Raw genomic sequence first — 20000 nt, 5'->3', positions numbered from 1 at the left:
AACTCATCGCTCTGACTACTCTGTCTGGGAGGGAGAGAGAGAGAGAGAGAGAGAGAGAGAGAGAGAGAGTGATTGTGTGTAATTTTTCAAACTTGTATATCACTGCTACGCTGACGACACGCAGCTGTACCTGTCGTTCCCCCGACTGATCCGGGGATCTCAGCTAGGATTGAGGCCTGCCTCACAGACATGTCCTCCTGGATGACCGAGCACCTCCTCCAGCTGAACCTTGCCAAAACAGAACTTCTCATCATTCCGGCTAAACCCTCCATTTCCCACCACTCTCTCTGGGAGTCAGGTGGCTGAGCGGTCAGAGAATCGGGCTAGTAATCTGAAGGTTGCCAGTTTGATTCCCTGTGGTGCCAAAAGGAAGTTGTGTCCTTGGGCAAGGCACTTCACCCTACTTGCCTTGGGGGAATGTCCCTGTACTTACTTTAATTCACTCTGGATAAGAGCTTCTGCTAAATGACTAAATGTAAATGTGAATATCTCAATCACCCTGGAATCTGCGATCCTGGGATCTGCGATCCTCTGCCAGGAACCTTGGGGTGACCATGGATGACGACCTCTCCCTCACAGCCCACATTGCTGCGGTCTCCCGGTCCTGTAGATTCACCTTCTACAACATCCGGAAGATCAGGAGATACCTGTCTGAGCACTCCACCCAGCTGCTAGTCCAAGCACCGGTCCTCTCCAAGTTGGACTACTGCAACTCGCTGCCCGCCGGTCTCCCAGCATGCACAACCCTCCCTCTTCAGAGGATTCAGAACGCTGCAGCCCGTCTGGTCTTCAATCCACCCAGACGCTCCCATGTTACCCCGCTCCTCATCTCCCTCCACTGGCTTCCTGCTGATGTTAGTTTCCCCTAGGATCACAATGACTCTTATTGAGAGACTTGTTGGTCAGTTGAAACTAACTTAAAATGATTGTATGAAATGTATTATTGTTGCTTGCTTTTTTCCACAGGTACACTCTTGCACTTTTGAGGTTCATGTTGTTTTGTTGTAAGTTGTTTAACTACATGCTCTTATGGTTCTTCCCTTTAGGACATTTTCACAATGTATCAAGGCTTCATGTTTGGCTACCCGCAATGTTTGGGGCTATCTTGTTGTTAAGATCAGTGATCTATGCACTTTTGTAAAGCTCTCTCTTGGAAGTCGCTTTGGATAAAAGCGTCTGCTAAATGAATACATGTAAATGTATATCTCTGCATCTATTTTTATTACACTCACACAAACAAAATGTTATTTTGCATCCTAATATTTATTTGGATGTTTGTTCTATGAATAATGACAGATGGTGTGTGTGTGTGTGTGTGTGTGTGTGTGTGTGTGTGTGTGTGTGTGTGCGTGCATGCGCACAGGGCGGAGCTGCAGGAGGTGAGAGGTGTGTATTCTCAGAGCAGACATCATGCAGAAGAACAGGCTGAGCTCATCAAGCAGCTGGAGGGACTCAACCTGGACACACAATCACTGCTGCTGCAGCAGGAGCACAGCCACTCTGCTGACACCACCTCCTACCAGCAGGTACACACACACACACACACACACACACCTCCTACCAGCAGGTACACACACACACACGCCACCTCCTACCAGCAGGTACACACACACACCTTCTACCAGCAGGTACACACACACACACCTCCTACCAGCAGGTACACACACACCTCCTACCACCAGATACACACACACACACCTCCTACCACCAGGTACACACACACACACACACCTCCTACCAGCAGGTACACACACACCATAGTGTTAACACCATTGTGATAACATAATTCTTCCCACTCCCTCTGTTTCACCCTTATCTCGTCAACCCTCTCTCTCTCCCTCTCTCTCTCTCTCTCTCTCTCTCTCCCTCCCTCTCTCTCTCTCTCTCTCTCTCTCTCTCTCTCTCTCTCTCTCTCTCTCTCTCCCTCCCTCTCTCTCTCTCTCTCTCTCTCTCTCTCTCTCTCTCCTCCCCCTCTCTCTCTCTCTCTCTCTCTCTCTCTCTCTCTCTCTCTCTCTCTCTCTCTCCCTCCCCCCTCCAGCTTTACAGTGATCTCAGCTCGTCCTATCAGGCCCTACGCCACGCCTCCATTTCCCTGACAACACAGTTGTCCCAGAAGGAGCAGGAGGTCAAACACCTGCAGGCCATGCTGGAGCAACAACAACAGCAGCAGCAGCAGCAACAACAGCAGCAACAGCAACAACAACAGCAACAACAACAGCAACAACAGCAACAACAACAGCAACAACAACAGCAGCAACAGCAACAACAACAACAACAACAACAACAACAGCAACAACAACAACAACAACAGCAGCAGTCCATCGCTGTTCTTGTCAAGCAGACCAACTCCAAACACTTTGAGGTGAGGCCATTCACCTTCTATCTTTCTCTGTTTCTATATCTGCCTTTGTCTCTCCCTGTCTCTCTGTCTCTATCTCTCTCTGTTTCTATATCTGCCTTTGTCTCTCCCTGTCTCTCTGTCTCTATCTCTCTCTGTTTCTATATCTGCCTTTGTCTCTCCCTGTCTCTCTGTCTCTATCTCTCTCTGTTTCTATATCTGCCTTTGTCTCTCCCTGTCTCTCTGTCTCTATCTCTCTCTGTTTCTATATCTGCCTTTGTCTCTCCCTGTCTCTCTGTCTCTATCTCTCTCTGTTTCTATATCTGCCTTTGTCTCTCCCTGTCTCTCTGTCTCTATCTCTCTCTGTTTCTATATCTGCCTTTGTCTCTCCCTGTCTCTCTGTCTCTATCTCTCTCTGTTTCTATATCTGCCTTTGTCTCTCCCTGTCTCTCTGTCTCTATCTCTCTCTGTTTCCATTTCACTCATCTCCTCTTATCGCTCTATCCAATTTGCTCTCGGTCTCTGTCAGTCATGTGTGTCTACAGTGAGAGTGTTTGGCCTGGGGGGGGCAGAGAGGTCATATTGCTGTAATAACTTTCATACCCAGCTTCATTCTCTGTGTGTGTGTGTCAGAGGGGATGTGTGTGCGTGTGTGTGTGTTAGAGGGGATGTGTGTGTGCGTGTGTGTGTTAGAGGGTATGACTGTGTGTGTGTTAGAGGGGATGAGTGTGTGTGTGTGTCAGTGTGTGTGCGTAGACAAGCTCTTGCACTCAGACATATTAAGATGTGAGAACATCAGCTCAGATTCTGATGCTGTCCTTGTTGTTGTGATCAGTTACTCTGAGCTGTCCCAGACCGCCATGTCAGTTACTCTGAGCTGTCCCAGACCGCCATGTCAGTTACTGTGAGCTGTCCCACGGTTACAGTGAGGCGTCAGCTGTTCCCACGGTTACAGTGGGGCATCAGCTGTTCCCACGGTTACAGTGAGGCGTCAGCTGTTACAACGGTTACAGTGAGGCGTCAGCTGTTCCCACGGTTACAGTGAGGCGTCAGCTGTTACAACGGTTACAGTGGGGCGTCAGCTGTTTCCACGGTTACAGTGAGGCGTCAGCTGTTACAACGGTTACAGTGAGGCGTCAGCTGTTCCCACGGTTACAGTGGGGCGTCAGCTGTTACAACGGTTACAGTCGCCTCCGTCTCACCTAACCCTGTTAATTAAGCCGGCGCCGGCTTAGTAACGAATCAATTAGCCAGAGAGAGGGAGAGGGAGGTGTTGGACAGGCCTGTGTGTGTTGGACAGGCCTGTGTGTGTTGGACAGGCCTGTGTGTGTTGGACAGGCCTGTGTGTGTTGGACAGGCCTGTGTGTGTTGGACAGGCCTGTGTGTGTTGGACAGGCCTGTGTGTGTTGGACAGGCCTGTGTGTGTTGGACAGGCCTGTGTGTGTTGGACAGGCCTGTGTGTGTTGGACAGGCCTGTGTGTGTTGGACAGGCCTGTGTGTGTTGGACAGGCCTGTGTGTGTTGGACAGGCCTGTGTGTGTTGGACAGGCCTGTGTGTGTTGGACAGGCCTGTGTGTGTTGGACAGGCCTGTGTGTGTTGGACAGGCCTGTGTGTGTTGGACAGGCCTGTGTGTGTTGGACAGGCCTGTGTGTGTTGGACAGGCCTGTGTGTGTTGGACAGGCCTGTGTGTGTTGGACAGGCCTGTGTGTGTTGGACAGGCCTGTGTGTGTGTCTCAACATAAAGGATCCTGATCCCAGTTTTGAGTTGCGGCTGCTGTGATAACCTGCACCATGTCTTCTGCATCACTACCTGCAGCTTGCATGAATATGATCTAGTGGAACACACGGATCTAACTGATCTAACACGGTCTGCTTTGTTACCAGGACACATCAAACCCAGCCCATCAGGCCTCAAACACACAGCCGGCTGTCACACACTCACATCCACGGGTGTGTGTGTATTCCGGCGTGATTGCAAATTCTCTAACAACTCCTTCCCGAACACCTGCTAACATTGAGGCCCCAGGTTGCCAGGTTACCAGGGGCCTGCTTTATTTTAATTTTAAAATGTTTGGAAGTTATTGTTGGAGATGATCAAAGTAGAAGGGAGAGCTGGGGGAGAGAGAGGAGGGGGAGGGAGGGAGGGAGACGCAGCACTCATTTGAGTAATGCGTGAGTGACGGCTTTGAACACCCCTCCTGCCGAGGGTTAGAGGATAGAGGAAGCAGGAGGGATGAGGGTTAGAGGATAGAGGAAGGGGAAGGGGAGGGATGAGGGTTAGAGGATAGAGGAAGGGGAGGGATGAGGGTTAGAGGATAGAGGAAGCAGGAGGGATGAGGGTTAGAGGAAGGGGAGGGATGAGGGTTAGAGGATAGAGGAAGCAGGAGGGATGAGGGTTAGAGGATAGAGGAAGGGGAGGGATGAGGGTTAGAGGATAGAGGAAGAAGGAGGGATGAGGGTTAGAGGATAGAGGAAGGGGAGGGATGAGGGTTAGAGGATAGAGGAAGGGGAGGGATGAGGGTTAGAGGTTAGAGGAAGGGGAGGGATGAGGGTTAGAGGATAGAGGAAGGGGAGGGATGAGGGTTAGAGGATAGAGGAAGGGGAGGGATGAGGGTTAGAGGATAGAGGAAGGGGAGGGATGAGGGTTAGATGATAGAGGAAGGGGAGGGATGAGGGTTAGAGGATAGAGGAAGGGGAGGTGAGGGAGGAGGAGAGAGAGATAGATAGAGAGAGTGGGGGGGGGACAAGTTATTATCCTACCTAATGTGTTGGCTGCTTATGGAGCAGAGCGTAGCTTCAGAAATAATCATTTGTACCATGGCTAGATACCAGAACCAGAGGGATAAAGAGATGGGTGGAGGCATGGATATTAGGGTGGGAATCTTTTGGAACCTCATGATTCAAATAGATTCTTGGGGTCACCAATCAATAAAAAAAACGATCACGCATCGATTTTTTACATTTTGAATCGATTTGAGTCGCTAGAAGACTCAATCGCGAATCAAATGTGAATCGATTTTTTCCCCCACCCCTAATGGATATGTAGATGGGTGGAGGGATGGATATGTAGAACAAAGACTCGGGTCTTTGACCGAGTCAGGCAATGAACGAATCACTCGTTGAGAGGACTCGTTACCCCCTGGTCCTCCCTCCTTATAAGGATTTGTTCAAAATGAACGAATCGTTCACAAACGACACATCACTAGTCCACAAACGATTTACGGACCTAGCAAGCGGTTGCCTTGGAGATGTTGACAACATGGCGTCTGCTCCAAATTCGCCGTGTTTGATTTGGGACTTATATGGACTTTTTTTTACAAACACCTTTGTAAGCAGAAATGTGTTAAAACGTTTGTTAACCGAGGCGTAGGTTGAGGTCGACAAGAAGTCCACATTTGCAGTTTGTCGTATTACCAGACTTGGTAGCTACCTGTTTGTTTACTACACCAATTTGCACCGAACATTACTCTGCTCTTTGTCGGGTTTCAAAAAGCCAAACAACTTCCAAATAACTGAAGAAGACGAACCCTTTTTATCAATAATTTTTTCTTCATTGGAAGTTGCTCCCTCGCCATGGTTATCGCTGCCACTGTTTTCGGCAATAAGACTAATTTTCCGCCGTTAACATTAGCTACTCCACGCGAGGTGCTCAGTATATTTTAGTGAGCGTAGGCTACCATTCTTCCGCAACTTCCTGCTTCATCACAGAAATTAAATGGACTGCTGTTCCTAATTATTCTCTATCGACATTATCGATATTATTGAAAATCAATGAATGTTACAATATCTTTATCGAGGGAAGTCATTACTTCGATAGTTATTTTTATCTATTTATCGCCCAGCCCTATGTAGATGGGTGTAGAGGTGGATATGTAGATGGGTGTAGAGATGGCTGGTTAGATGGACAGGTAGATTGATGGGGTTAGTTAGCCCACCCTCAGATAGCCAGGTCTGCACAGACTCTGTCCTGCTTCTCTCACAGAGCCTGCAGGCCTGGAGACCCGCCCAGGCAAGCAGCCCAGGTGACAAGAACAAATACACGTGCGTGTGTGCGAAAGAGAGACAGTAGTATGTGTGTGTGTCAGCCTGTGATTAACAAGCACATTAGGATAAACAGGAGACCCCAGGCCTCTTCACCAAGTGTGTGTGTGTTTGCGTAGTGTGTGTGTGTGTTTGCGTTGTGTGTGTGTTTGCGTAGTGTGTGTGTGTGTGCACATGCGTACAAGACTGTGAGAGGAGGCTCTAATGCCATAAGGACCCGCTCCAAACACCTCCTCCTCTCCTCCTCCTCTCCTTCTCCTCTCCTGACTTAAAGAAAGATTGGGACATAGAGATACATAGACGTACAGTGAGAGATAGAAACAGACAGAGATGGAGAAACTGTAAGGAACTCTCCAAGTCTCCTTCACATGGACTCCCCACGCTTCACGTTCAGACAAACGTGCCGGTCTGATCTAGTCAGATTCCTGATGTGGTCCTCGTAGACATGATCCTCTCCAGAACTGTAGAAGCAGGAGGAGGTGTGGAGCATGTCAGCAGCTGCTTGCGCTAGCGTCGTCAGGTAGCTGCAGTGTCCAGGGAGAGAGAGCTGTCTGCTGTGCAGGCAGGTGAGAGAGCCTTCCATCACCACATGAACACAGGCAGCACACCTCGGCGTGGAAGCGCAGGTGAGACCTACAGAACAGGTGCTGCCTCACTCCCCAGGTGACTTCCTCTTCCTCCTGACTGACTGACTGACTGGCAGTGCAGGTAGCCCAGAGACCATCGCTGTTTCTCTCTCTCTCTCTCACACACACACACACACACACACACACACAGACACACACAGATACACATGCACACACACATGTGTGGGTGTGTGTAGATGTGTGCTGGTTTCTTCAGCACCCAGTCTGTTAGTAGGTAAAGGGGGAATGTGAGCAGAACCTGGTAAAGCATTAATAGTAACATATCCAATAAGACCAATCCATGCTTAATGTTCAAATTAACACCCAGCCTCCCCCCAACCTCCCTACAACTTCCCCCCAACCTCCCTCCCCCCAACCTCCCTCCAGCCTCCCTCAAGCCTCCCTCCCCCCAACTTCCCTCAAGCCTCCCTCTCCCCAACTTCCCTCCAGCCTCCCTCCCTCCAGCCTTCCTCCCTCCAGCCTCCCTCCCCCCAACCTCCCTTCAACCTCCCTCCCCCCAACCTTCCTCCAGCCTCCCTCCCCCCAACTTCCCTTCAACCTCCCTCCAACTTCCCCCCAGCCACCCTCCCCCCAACCTCCCGCCAGCCTCCCTTGTGGTAGAAAATTCAAGCTGGTCTGTGTAGATTGAACATATAAGCTTATAGATTTCATACACATACATCTATGCATATGACCAAACTTTCTACCAAACCCTCCAGCCTCCCTCCCCCCAACCTCCCTCCAGCCTCCCTCCCCCAACCTTCCTCCAGCCTCCCTCCAGCCTCCCTCCCCCCAACCTCCCTCCAACTTCCCCCCAACCTTCCTCCAGCCTCCCTCCCCCCAACCTTCCTCCAGCCTCCCTCCCCCCAACCTCCCTCCAGCCTCCCTCCAGCCTCCCTCCAGCTTCCCTCCCCCCAATCTCCCTTACACCCTACCTGCTCCCATTAACACTCACCTGCTGAATCACATCAAACACCTTATGGACAACCTTCCCCTTTCATTTGTCTCATCAAAGAGGGAAAGGGAGAGAAAGAGGGAGAGAGGGAGAGGTACATAGAAGAGAGGGAGAGATAGAGAGTACATAGGAGAGGGATAGGTACATAGAAGAGAGAGAAGAGAGGGAGGGAGAGAGAGTACATAGGAGAGGGAGAGGTACATAGAAGAGAGAGAAGAGAGGGAGGGAGAGAGAGTACATAGGAGAGGGAGAGGTACATAGAAGAGAGAGAAGAGAGGGAGGGAGAGAGAGTACATAGGAGAGGGAGAGGTACATAGAAGAGAGAGAGAAGAGAGAGAGGGAGAGAGAGAGTACATAGGAGAGGGAGAGGTACATAGAAGAGAAGAGAAGAGAGGGAGGGAGAGAGAGTACATAGGAGAGGGAGAGGTACATAGAAGAGAGAGAGGGAGAGGGAGTACATAGGAGAGGGAGAGGTACATAGAAGAGAAGAGAAGAGAGGGAGGGAGAGGGAGTACATAGGAGAGGGAGAGGTACATAGAAGAGAGAGAGAGAAGAGAGAGAGGGAGAGGGAGTGACTCGGATCTCAGTCTTGTGATGAACCTTTATTAAGACTCAAAGCTGTGTGTGCTTGTGTTTTTTTGCGTGTGTGTGTGTTGGACAGAGGCCATGTGGAGCGGCCCAGGTCTTGCTAATGACACAGACTCTAGTGAGGGAGAGAGAGAGAGAGAGAGTCCAGTGTGTGTTGTAACAACTCAAGTGCTCTCATTAGACAGCAGGTCTGAGTGGCTAAGCTGCTTATTAAACAGGAAGAGCCGTGTGCTGCTGCAGGCTCAAACACACAGGTCACACTGGCTGTGTGGGTGGACACAACACACACACACACACCCCACCAAAGTGCCACAGTTTCAAAACAACCATTGTGTAAGTGTGCGCGTGCAAACCCACCAACACTGTGATGACGGTGTCCTGGTAATGAGCCGTGGTCCGGTGTGTTGGGGCCAGGCACCGGGCCTGGTGTGAGCAGGCACCGGGCCTGGTATGAGCAGGCACCGGGCCTGGTATGAGCAGGCACCGGGCCTGGTATGAGCAGGCACCGGGCCTGGTATGAGCAGGCACCGGGCCTGGTATGAGCAGGCACTGGGCCTGGTATGAACAGGCACTGGGCCTGGTATGAGCAGGCACTGGGCCTGGTGTGAGCAGGCACTGGGCCTGGTATGAACAGGCACTGGGCCTGGTGTGAGCAGGCACTGGGCCTGGTATGAGCAGGCACTGGGCCTGGTATGAACAGGCACTGGGCCTGGTATGAGCAGGCACCGGGCCTGGTATGAGCAGGCACTGGGCCTGGTATGAACAGGCACTGGGCCTGGTATGAGCAGGCACTGGGCCTGGTATGAACAGGCACTGGGCCTGGTATGAGCAGGCACTGGGCCTGGTATGAACAGGCACTGGGCCTGGTATGAGCAGGCACTGGGCCTGGTATGAACAGGCACTGGGCCTGGTATGAGCAGGCACCGGGACTGGTATGAGCCGGCACCGGGCCTGGTGTGAGCAGGCACTGGGCCTGGTATGAACAGGCACTGGGCAGGGCCAGGCTCATTCTCATTCCGCCGCCGGCACCGGTAGCAGACGGGTCGCAGCCGCCAGGGAGGAGTACCGCGGCCCGGACATATGCTACCCCCCCCCAAACTACCCCCCAACTACCCCTCCCTGCTCCCTAATTACAGCAGCTCACTCCAATTAGGCTACCCTCTCTCTTTCTCCCTCTCTCTCCCTCTCTCTATCTCCCTCTCTCTCCCTCTCTCTCTCGCTTTCTCTCTTTCCTTTCTATCTCACCCTCTCTCCTCTCTCTCCCCCTCCCTACCTCTCCATCTATCCCATTAATCTCTCCCTCTGATCACTCCCTCTCATCTAGTCTCCTCTCTCTCTCTCTCTCTCTCTCTCTCTCTCTCTTGTCTCTCATCTCTCTCTCTTTCTCTTCTCTCTCATCTCTCTGTCTCCTTCTCTCTCTCTCTCTCTCTCTCTCATCTAGTCTCCTCTCTCTCTCTCTCTCTCTCTCTCTCTCTCTCTCTCTCTCTCATCTCTCTCTCTTTCTCTTCTCTCTCATCTCTCTGTCTCTCTCTCTCTCTCTCTCTCTCTCTCTCTCTCTCTCTCTCTCATCTAGTCTCCTCTCTCTCTCTCTCTCTCTCTCTCTCTTCTCTCTCTTGTCTCTCATCTCTCTCTCTTTCTCTTCTCTCTCCTCTCTCATCTCTCTGTCTCTCTCTCTCTGTCTCCCTCTCTCTCTGTCTCCCTCTCTCTCTCTCTCTCTCTCTCTCTCTCTCTCTCTTGTCTCTCTCTCTCTTGTCTCTCTCTCTTCTATCTCTTGTCTCTCATCTCTCTCTCTTCTCTCCCTCTCTCTCTCTCGCTCCTTTACTGGTGGGAGGGGGAGGGGGCTACCAGAGACGTCCTAAAACACTCCCTCATCAGATAATTAGTAAATTGCTTTACGTGGACGCTGCCTAGCCCCTCTCCCGCCTGCTCTCCTCCACTCAGCCTGAAATTATAAATAATTGTAACAGATGCGCCAATATGGCCAGCCTCCAACCGACGAGGCCCCTGACAATATGGCCGACCCTCTCCGACAGCCCAATTTAATCAAATGTGAACAAAATCTTCTCCTGCTAATAATTTATCATCCCCCTCCTCCTGCCCGTTTCCCTCCTCCCCCTCCAGCCACCCTCCTTTTCCCATTGGTTAATCTTGATTACCCCGCCAGTTAACAAGGTCACGAGCAGTTGCCAGGTTTGAGTGTGGCCCCCAATGCGTGGTTGCCAGGTTTGAGTTGTCTAGCAGCAGCTTTTGCGATCGGCGCACGGGAGAGGAGAACAGGAAGGTGATGACAGGAAGCTCAATTCTTAACTTGTGTTTGTGATTTCCTTTGTAACTTGGAGATCTGGGTGCACACACACATACACACACTCTCACACACACATACACACTCTCACACACACATCTCCAGGTGTGGAGGACTCACCTGAGGGTGAAGGGGGAAGGCATTGGCAGTGTGTTTTAACACCACTGCTGTACAAAATGGCTTGACATTATTCTTTGTTATCTCACCTTGTAAGTTTGACGAGACGAGAGGTGTGGATGTGTGGGCGTCTCATGGTTAAGTGTGTGAGGCTCAAGATGCTGCTACTGAGACCTGAGGAACCTTATCACACACACACACACACTCTTACACACACACACACACTCTTACACACACACACACACACACTCTTACACACACACACACACTCTTACACACACACACACACTCTTACACACACACACTCCCCCTGAGAAGCAGGAAAACCCATGACGATGGGAAATGACGAACTGAGAGGTCACAAGCAGATAAGATGCTCTTTAAAACAGCTCCAGTATGGTCACGCACACACACAACAACACACATTACACAATACAACACTGTACACTGCTACACAGTGTGTGTGACAGAGAGAGAGAGAGACAGAGAGAGACAGAGAGAGACAGAGAGAGAGTGTGTGAGAGACAGAGAGAGAGAGAGAGAGAGAGAGAGAGAGAGAGAGACAGAGAGTGAGAGAGAGAGAGAGACAGAGAGAGAGAGAGAGACAGAGAGAGAGAGAGAGAGAGAGAGAGGTAGAGATAGAGAGAGAGAGAGACAGAGAGAGAGAGAGAGAGAGACAGAGAGTGAGAGAGAGAGAGAGACAGAGAGAGAGAGAGAGACAGAGAGAGAGAGAGAGAGAGAGGTAGAGATAGAGAGAGAGAGAGACAGAGAGAGAGAGAGAGAGGTAGAGAGAGAGAGGTAGAGAGAGAGAGAGAGAGAGAGAGAGAGAGAGGTAGAGAGAGAGAGAGAGGTAGAGAGAGAGAGAGAGTGTCCATCCATCATGCCCCGTTCTGTCTTCTCTCTTGGCTCAGAATCTTTAAGTTCGTCCTTGTATCCTCTGTGTGCGTGTGTGTGTGCGTGTTTGTGCGTGTGTGTGGTCAGAGGGACAGCTGTCTGTGTCTCCAGCAGAGCAGGGAGCTTCCTACCTCTGCTCATCTATTCATCACATCAGACCAGACCAGTCAATTACCTGCTCCCCCTGCACCCTGCTGCACACACTCACACATGCACACACTCTCACGCGCACACACACACACGCACACACACACACACGCACGCTCACGCACACACACAAAAGGCTTTGAAGCATTGGACGCAAACATTTACATACATTTCATTTAGCAGACGCTTGTATTGAAAAGCAACAAACAAATGGTATGCATAGAAAGTGCGTAGTTCTAACAGTGTTTTGATGAGTCAAATGAAGAGCGCTCAGTATTGACCAGACAGTAACCATCCCAGGGATACGGCTACCTAAACATCATTTTTAATTAGCACTTTAGCACAACATCCCCAAGTTAGAGAAGAAGAAGAAGTGAGTGAAGCTGTGAGCCAGCTGGAGGAAAAAGTCTGGGTCTGACCTGGAGCTGCATCTGAGACCGCTGGACGTGTCAGCTGCCTGACTTTATCTGTCTGTCTGTCTGTCTGTCTGTCTGTCTGTCTGTCTGTCTGTGTGTGTGTGTCATGTGGATGTTCCAGGAGTCTGCTCTACAGGAGGAGATGAAGCAGCAGGAGTTCAGAGGAGACGAGGCCCCAGCCCTGGCCCCAGCCCTGGCCCCAGCCCCAGCCCCAGCCCTGGCCCCAGCCCCAGCCCCCCAGACAAAGGCAGGGGTGGAGGACCCCAGGTCCAGCAGGGCCCGACACACACAGCAGGTGAACCACAGAACACACACCTCCTGCTGTGTGTGTGTGTGTGTGTGTGTGTGTGTGCGTGTGTGTGTGTGTGTGCTGCTGGTTTCATGCATGCCTGGGGCTCAGGCACTGTCTAATGCCTGGCTCTAATGTCTGCCTCTAATGCCTGCCCTTAATGTCTGCCTCATGTCTCAGGGCTCATGAGTTCATCATGGAAACAAGACGTCTGATCAGCAGACAAACTTAACTTCCTAACCTCTTCTCCTCACCTCCTCCTCTCCTCCTCCTCTCTCGTCCTCTCCTCACCTCTTACCCTCCTCCTCTCCTCACCTCCTCCTCCCCTCCTCCTCTCCTCACTTCCTCTCCTCACTTCACTTCCTCTCCTCACCTCCTCTACTCCTCCTCTCCTCTCCTCACCTCCTCTCCTCACTTCACCTCCTCTCCTCACTTCACCTCCTCTCCTCACCTCCTCTACTCCTCACCTCTTCCTCTCCTCACCCCCTCCTCTCCTCCTCCGCTCCTCACCTCTCCTCACCTACTCCTCTCCTCTTCCTCTCCTTACCTCCTCTCCTCCTCCTCTCCTCACCTCCTCCTCTCCTCACCTCACCTCTTCCTTTCCTCACCCCTCCTCTCTTCACCCCCTCCTCTCCTCCTCCTCTCCTCACCTACTCCTCTCCTCTTCCTCTCCTCACCTCCTCTCCTCACCTCCTCCTCTCCTCTCCTCCTCCTCTCCTCCTCCTGTCCTCCTCCTCTCCTCACCTCCTCTCCTCACCTCCTCTCCTCCTCTCCTACTCCTCTCCTCCTCCTCTCCTCCTCCTCTCCTCACCTCCTCTCCTCCTCCTCTCCTCACCTCCTCTCCTCCTCCTCTCCTCTCCTCACCTCCTCTCCTCCTCCTCTCCTACACCTCCTCCATCACACATCAGTGCTGTCACGGTCAGTACAGCACTCTGTCACAGAGCAGACTATCTCTCCCTCCTCCCCTCTCTCCTCCTGTCCCCTCTATCTTTCCACTCTCCTCCCCCCTGTCTCTGCCCTTTCCTCTCTCTCCGCGTACCTGCGCGTCTCTCTTTCCTCTCTCTCTGTGTACCTGCAGTGTCTCTCTCTCCTCTCTCTCTGTGTACCTGCAGTGTATCTCTCTCCTCTCACTCTGTGTACCAGCAGTGTCTCTCTCTCCTCTCTCTCTGTGTACCAGCAGTGTCTCTCTCCTCTCTCTCTGTGTACCTGCAGTGTCTCTCTCTCCTCTCTCTGTGTACCTGCAGTGTCTCTCTCTCTCCTCTCTGTGGACCTGCAGTGTCTCTCTCTCCTCTCTCTCTGTGTACCTGCAGTGTCTCTCTCTCTCCTCTCTCTCTGTGGACCTGCAGTGTCTCTCTCTCCTCTCTCTCTGTGGACCTGCAGTGTCTCTCTCTCCTCTCTCTCTGTGTACCTGCAGTGTCTCTCTCTCCTCTCTCTCTGTGTACCTGCAGTGTCTCTCTCTCTCCTCTGTCTCTGTGGACCAGCAGTGTCTCTCTCTCCTCCCTCTCTGTGTACCTGCAGTGTCTCTCTCTCTCCTCTGTCTCTGTGGACCTGCAGTGTCTCTCTCTCCTCTCTGTGGACCAGCAGTGTCTCTCTCTCCTCCCTCTCTGTGTACCAGCAGTGTGCCTCCACACAAAAGGTCTTCCTACATTAGTGCAGTGCCCGTCTCTCTCTCTCTGTCTCTCTCTCTCTCTCTCTCTCTCTCTCTCTCTCTCTCTCTCTCTCTTTATGCTGGAGTCCTCACTGGACAAATATTTGTATGCATCTTTAAAAGCAGCCAGCAATTATAAAAGGCCTCTATCCTCTATCTGCACCCTCTTGAGTGTGTGTGTGTGTGTGTGTGTGTGTGTGTGTGCGTGTGCATACAATATTCCCATTCACCCAGGATGTGAACAAGTGTAGCTTTGAGAGCTGCCATACACATGACATGCTGCCATCACAAAGGGCCTCATTGATGACCGGTGTGACCCTCCTCCCCCCTGCCCCTCCCCCCTGCCCCTCCACACTCGGGCTGGGAGAGGGAAGGAGCGAGTGGAGGAGGAGTGTGATGTCTCCTGTGCTTCACAAGCTGTGTTGTGACCCTCCACTAAATATGTTTTTCTTTTCTTTTTTCCCCATCTTGAAATGGCCCCAGTATCTCTCTCTCGATCCCTCCCCCTCTTTATCTCCCACATCCTTTCCCTGTCTCTCACCCTGTCTCACCCTCTCTTTCCCTGTCTCTCTCCCCCTCTCTCTCTCTCTCCCCTCTCTCTCTCTCTCTCCCTATATCTCTCTCTCTCTCTCTCTCTCTCTCTCTCTCTCTCTCTCTCTCTCTCTCTCTGTCTCTCTCTCAGTTCAGTTCAGAATGCTTTATTGGCATGACAGTTCAGGTTGAGCAGTATTGCCAAAGCAGTCCATATTGAAAGGACATTTTAACATTTATATCATAACATTTAACAAGGAGTCTAACAATAATAATATGGTAAAATAATAGTAGTATAGTAAGTGTAACGGTAACACATAAATGCATGTTAATATACAGAAAGGTTTTAACAGTTGTACAGGGTTGGTTTACTGTCCTTCAGGTTGTGGCATTGAAATATATCTAGCGGCAAGGCTTGCAGTAGGCCCTTCACCCAGAGATATCCTTAATTTCTCGTTTATATCAAGCTCTGTGTAGTTTTCAATTAATTCCTTACATTTTTTCAGATATTGATCTCTTATACTTTATATTTCCAACATTCAAGTTGCAAATGTTTTTCTGTTTCAATTTCCACTGATGTACAGTGTCCACAGATTCTGTACTCTTTAGGTAACCATGTTTTTTTATGTCTTCCTTTTTCGATTGCAAGAGTGTGGTCACTCATTCTGTATTTAGTGAGCAGCTGTCTCTGCTTTATGTCCCTGACAGTATATAGGTATATTCAGCCATTTCATCGTTTCTATTCAGGCCCCAATAGCAGTGTAATTTGTTTTGTGTCTTGGTTTCTTTTTCCCAGTGTTCTAGGTAGGAGTTTTAGTTTTCTGTTGTGATTAGTTTAATTCTGTTTGGTGTTAGTAAAGGTGAAGAAGGTGTGCCGGGTGGTAGCTGGTTTGTTAGTCTCATAACCAGCTGGCACAGGGAGCTCCTCTCAGGGTTACCTTCATGGACTGCAAGGACTCTTTTCTTCTTTGTTGCTGTTGTGTAAGTGTTGAGGGTGGACACCAAGCAGTGTGGTGCAGGTGTGTGTGAACAGGACCTGAGAGGAACACACCTGGTCTGGGCTGAGACCAGGCAGCTCCTCTAGTGTGTAGTATTAGAGGCAGCTCCTGTAGTGTGTAGTATTAGAGGCAGCTCCTCTAGTGTGTAGTATTAGAGGCAGCTCCTGTAGTGTGTAGTATTAGAGGCAGCTCCTCTAGTGTGTAGTATTAGAGGCAGCTCCTGTAGTGTGTAGTATCAGAGGCAGCTCCTGTAGTGTGTAGTATTAGAGGCAGCTCCTCTAGTGTGTAGTATTAGAGGCAGCTCCTGTAGTGTGTAGTATTAGAGGCAGCTCCTCTAGTGTGTAGTATTAGAGGCAGCTCCTGTAGTGTGTAGTATCAGAGGCAGCTCCTGTAGTGTGTAGTATTAGAGGCAGCTCCTCTAGTGTGTAGTATTAGAGGCAGCTCCTCTAGTGTGTAGTATTAGAGGCAGCTCCTCTAGTGTGTAGTATCAGAGGCAGTTCCTGTAGTGTGTAGTATTAGAGGCAGCTCCTGTAGTGTGTAGTATTAGAGGCAGCTCCTCTAGTGTGTAGTATTAGAGGCAGTTCCTGTAGTGTGTAGTATTAGAGGCAGCTCCTCTAGTGTGTAGTATTAGAGGCAGCTCCTCTAGTGTGTAGTATCAGAGGCAGTTCCTCTAGTGTGTAGTATTAGAGGCAGCTCCTCTAGTGTGTAGTATCAGAGGCAGCTCCTCTAGTGTGTAGTATCAGAGGCAGCTCCTGTAGTGTGTAGTATTAGAGGCAGCTCCTCTAGTGTGTAGTATTAGAGGCAGCTCCTCTAGTGTGTAGTATTAGAGGCAGCTCCTGTAGTGTGTAGTATTAGAGGCAGCTCCTCTAGTGTGTAGTATTAGAGGCAGCTCCTCTAGTGTGTAGTATTAGAGGCAGCTCCTGTAGTGTGTAGTATTAGAGGCAGCTCCTCTAGTGTGTAGTATTAGAGGCAGCTCCTCTAGTGTGTAGTATTAGAGGCAGCTCCTCTAGTGTGTAGTATTAGAGGCAGCTCCTGTAGTGTGTAGTATCAGAGGCAGCTCCTGTAGTGTGTAGTATTAGAGGCAGCCATCTGGTCAGCTCTGCTTCTCACCACAGGGGCTCCTAGGCTCGCACATTCATATTCCAAAAGCATATTGTTCCCCCTGCTTACTACATCAGGGCCTGTGTGTGTGTTGGCCCCCCCGCCCCTCTCTATCCTTCGTCCTATCAGGTGTGACCTAGCAGCCCCGTTAGAACAATTACAGCATCTTCACTCCCTCCTCCTTCTCCATCCCTCCCTCTCCCTCCCTCCCTCCGTCCAATCCTCCCTCCCCCTTCCCCTCCCTCCCCCACTGCAATGAAGCTCTCCTCTCTGCTGTAGCCCAGCCTCCGCAACCCTTTAGTCTTCCCTAATGGGACATCATTATTGTCAAAGAAACAATGTAAATGGAAATGAACATACTCATTAAGCAGGCACTGGGAGAAACCTTTGGCTTTCTCTCCTCCTCTCACCTCCCTCCTCTTACTCTCTCCTCTCCCATCTCTCTCTCTCTGTCTCTCTCTCTCCACTCTTTGGAGCGACTGCTCTACTCCCTCCTCTGGTAGCATGTGTGTGTGTGTGAGTGTGTGTGTGAGTGTGTGTGCAGGAAACAGGCAGATGAGATGAACATGTTTAATTCTGCTGTTGGTATTCCAGTGTGCGCCCAGTACAGATGTTAATTGTGCGCTGTAGTCTCTGGAAGGCTGTGCTGAGACCTGCTCTAGCATGAACACATCCTCCCCCTGCCTCTCTCTGCCTACAACTCCCAGGGTGCAGCAGTGCAGCGGTGCAGGTCTTTGTCCCCAGCCGGCAGGGTTAAGACGGCTCGAGGAAGAGAGGGAGGAAGAGGAGCGGAACAAAGGATCAGAGACCTTGAGGAGCTACTCAGACTAAAGGTAGCGCTGCCTCATCCTCCTCTTACCCCTCCCCTCACCCCTCCTCTTACCCCTCCCCTCACCCCTCCTCTTACCCCTCACCTCACCCCTCCTCTTACCCCTCCCCTCACCCCTCCTCTTACCCCTCCCCTCACCCCTCCTCTTACCCCTCACCTCACCCCTCCTCTTACCCCTCCCTTCACCCCTCCTCTTACCCCTCCCCTCACCCCTCCTCTTACCCCACCCCTCACCCCTCCCCTCACCCCTCGTCTTACCCCTCCCCTCACCCCTCCTCTTACCCCTCCCCTCACCCCTCCTCTTACCCCTCCCCTCACCCCTCCTCTTACCCCTCCCCTCACCCCTCCTCTTACCCCTCACCTCACCCCTCCTCTTACCCCTCCCTTCACCCCTCCTCTTACCCCTCCCCTCACCCCTCCTCTTACCCCACCCCTCACCCCTCCCCTCACCCCTCGTCTTACCCCTCCCCTCACCCCTCCTCTTACCCCTCCCCTCACCCCTCCTCTTACCCCTCCCCTCACCCCCTCTCTCCTCCCCCTCTCTCCTCCCCCTCTCTCCTCCCCCTCTCTCCTCTCCTCTCTCCTCCCCCTCTCTCCTCCCCCTCTCTCCTCTCCCTCTCTCCTCCCCCTCTCTCCTCCCCCTCTCTCCTCCCCCTCTCTCCTCTCCCTCTCTCCTCCCCCTCTCTCCTCCCCCTCTCTCCTCCCCCTCTCTCCTCTCCCTTCATGTGTGAATGTCAGTGCTCCACTGATGTGACACAGTCCCATGCACAGACCTCCTCTTAGGGACCTCCGAGTACCCCTACACACACACACACACACACACACACACACACACACACACACACACACACACACACACACACACACACTTCTCTCCTGATGGCTCAATTATCACTCAGGGTAATTACCAGTCTAAGAGGTGGCTAATGTCTGTGGCATGTCTCCATATTTATCCTCACACAAATATGTACAACCTTCCACTTCAAAACAGCTCTCCTTACACACACACACACACACACACACTGTAGCGCTTAGTGTCCAGGTGGGCAGGATACTAGAAGATGTTGTCAGGATTTTTCTCCTTAACCAATCAGCTCCATGGACCATGACCTTGAGTCTCTGTCTGTCTGTCTGTCTGTCTGTCTCTCTCTCTCTCTCTCTCTCTCTCTCTCTCTCTCTCTCTCCTTCTGTTTCCATCCTCCCTCTCTCTTTCACTGTTTAACTTGTCGTCCTCTACCTCATTCTATCTCTCTTTTACTGTTGTCTCCTACCTGTCTGCCCCCCCCTTTGCGGCGAGGCTGTCTCCTGACTCCGCCCCCTTTGTGTTTAGCATCATTTAGCTGTCAAGTCTCAAGTGTGTGGATGACATCAGGTCCAGACAGACCCTCATCCAGGAGGGAGGTCACACGCTTGGCTGTGCTGCTTGATGGGGCCATTTACATGTCCGCAGTGTGTGTGTGTGTGTGTGTGTGTGTGTGTGTCCTAACCACACTACTAACAGAAGCTGCAGCTCTGAAAACAGACACACAGGATGTTTCTCTCTCTTCAAGCCCCTGTTCCTCTCCTCTTTCTCAATGCGGCCATGGGATGCAGAGTGCGTGCGTGAGTGTGTGTGTGTGTGTGTGTGGCCCTGGGGAGCAAACAGAGTGTGTGTGTCCTCTCAGAAGAGGCCAGATTATTGTTCAGCTTGAGATAGGGAGCGTGCGTGTGACGGGGTCCTTGTCTTCTCATCTGAGGCCTGCATGATCCCTGACCAGGGGGGCACTGTGTGTGTGTGTGTGTGTGATGACCAGAGCACACACACACCCTGATCACACACACACGCCCCTGGCACGGCCCTTTCATTAGTGTGCTGGTTCGGGGGCTCTGCTGGTTCCGGGTGCTGTGCTGAACATGTTCTCTGTGGAATGCTAGCCCGCGCAACAAAAATCCATACTTGTCACATCCGAGGTAGAAGTGTTTGTTTGTTTGTGAGTGTGTGTGTGTGTGCTGCTCCTCCTGCTCTCTTTGTCCTTGTTAATAATAATAGGGTTGAAGGCATTTCCCTCTCTGCAGGGCTGCCGTGTCACAACAGCAGTAAACAAGCGCTCCCTAACCCTTCAGGAAGACAGGCCACTCAAGCAGAAAGATGCTGTTCTCCTCACCCCTCTCTCTCTCTCCCTTTCTCCATCACTACTTCT

At 51.3% G+C, this 20000-nt stretch overlaps 1 protein-coding gene across 4 annotated transcripts in view; it reads left to right on the top strand.

Moving 5' to 3' along the window:
- Positions 1-20000, top strand: part of cntln (centlein, centrosomal protein) — a 104460-nt gene that overhangs the window by 18181 nt on the left and 66279 nt on the right. For all 4 annotated transcript variants that reach the window (XR_014740942.1, XM_084687153.1, XM_084687152.1 and 1 more), the window contains 4 exons: positions 1364-1526; positions 2039-2362; positions 12546-12719; positions 17699-17824. Coding sequence is in view for 3 of the 4 variants with exons in the window: in XM_084687153.1 (XP_084543279.1) it covers positions 1364-1526; positions 2039-2362; positions 12546-12719; positions 17699-17824 (787 nt within the window). In the remaining variant the exon portion in view is untranslated. The remainder of the gene's footprint in view (positions 1-1363; positions 1527-2038; positions 2363-12545; positions 12720-17698; positions 17825-20000) is intronic.

This window comes from Hypomesus nipponensis, chromosome 22, assembly GCF_054491055.1.
Source record: "Hypomesus nipponensis isolate SF chromosome 22, ASM5449105v1, whole genome shotgun sequence".
NCBI classification, from domain to species: Eukaryota; Metazoa; Chordata; class Actinopteri; order Osmeriformes; family Osmeridae; genus Hypomesus; species Hypomesus nipponensis.
Note: the sequence above shows the minus strand (reverse complement) of the source record. Positions and strands in the feature narration are given on the sequence as shown.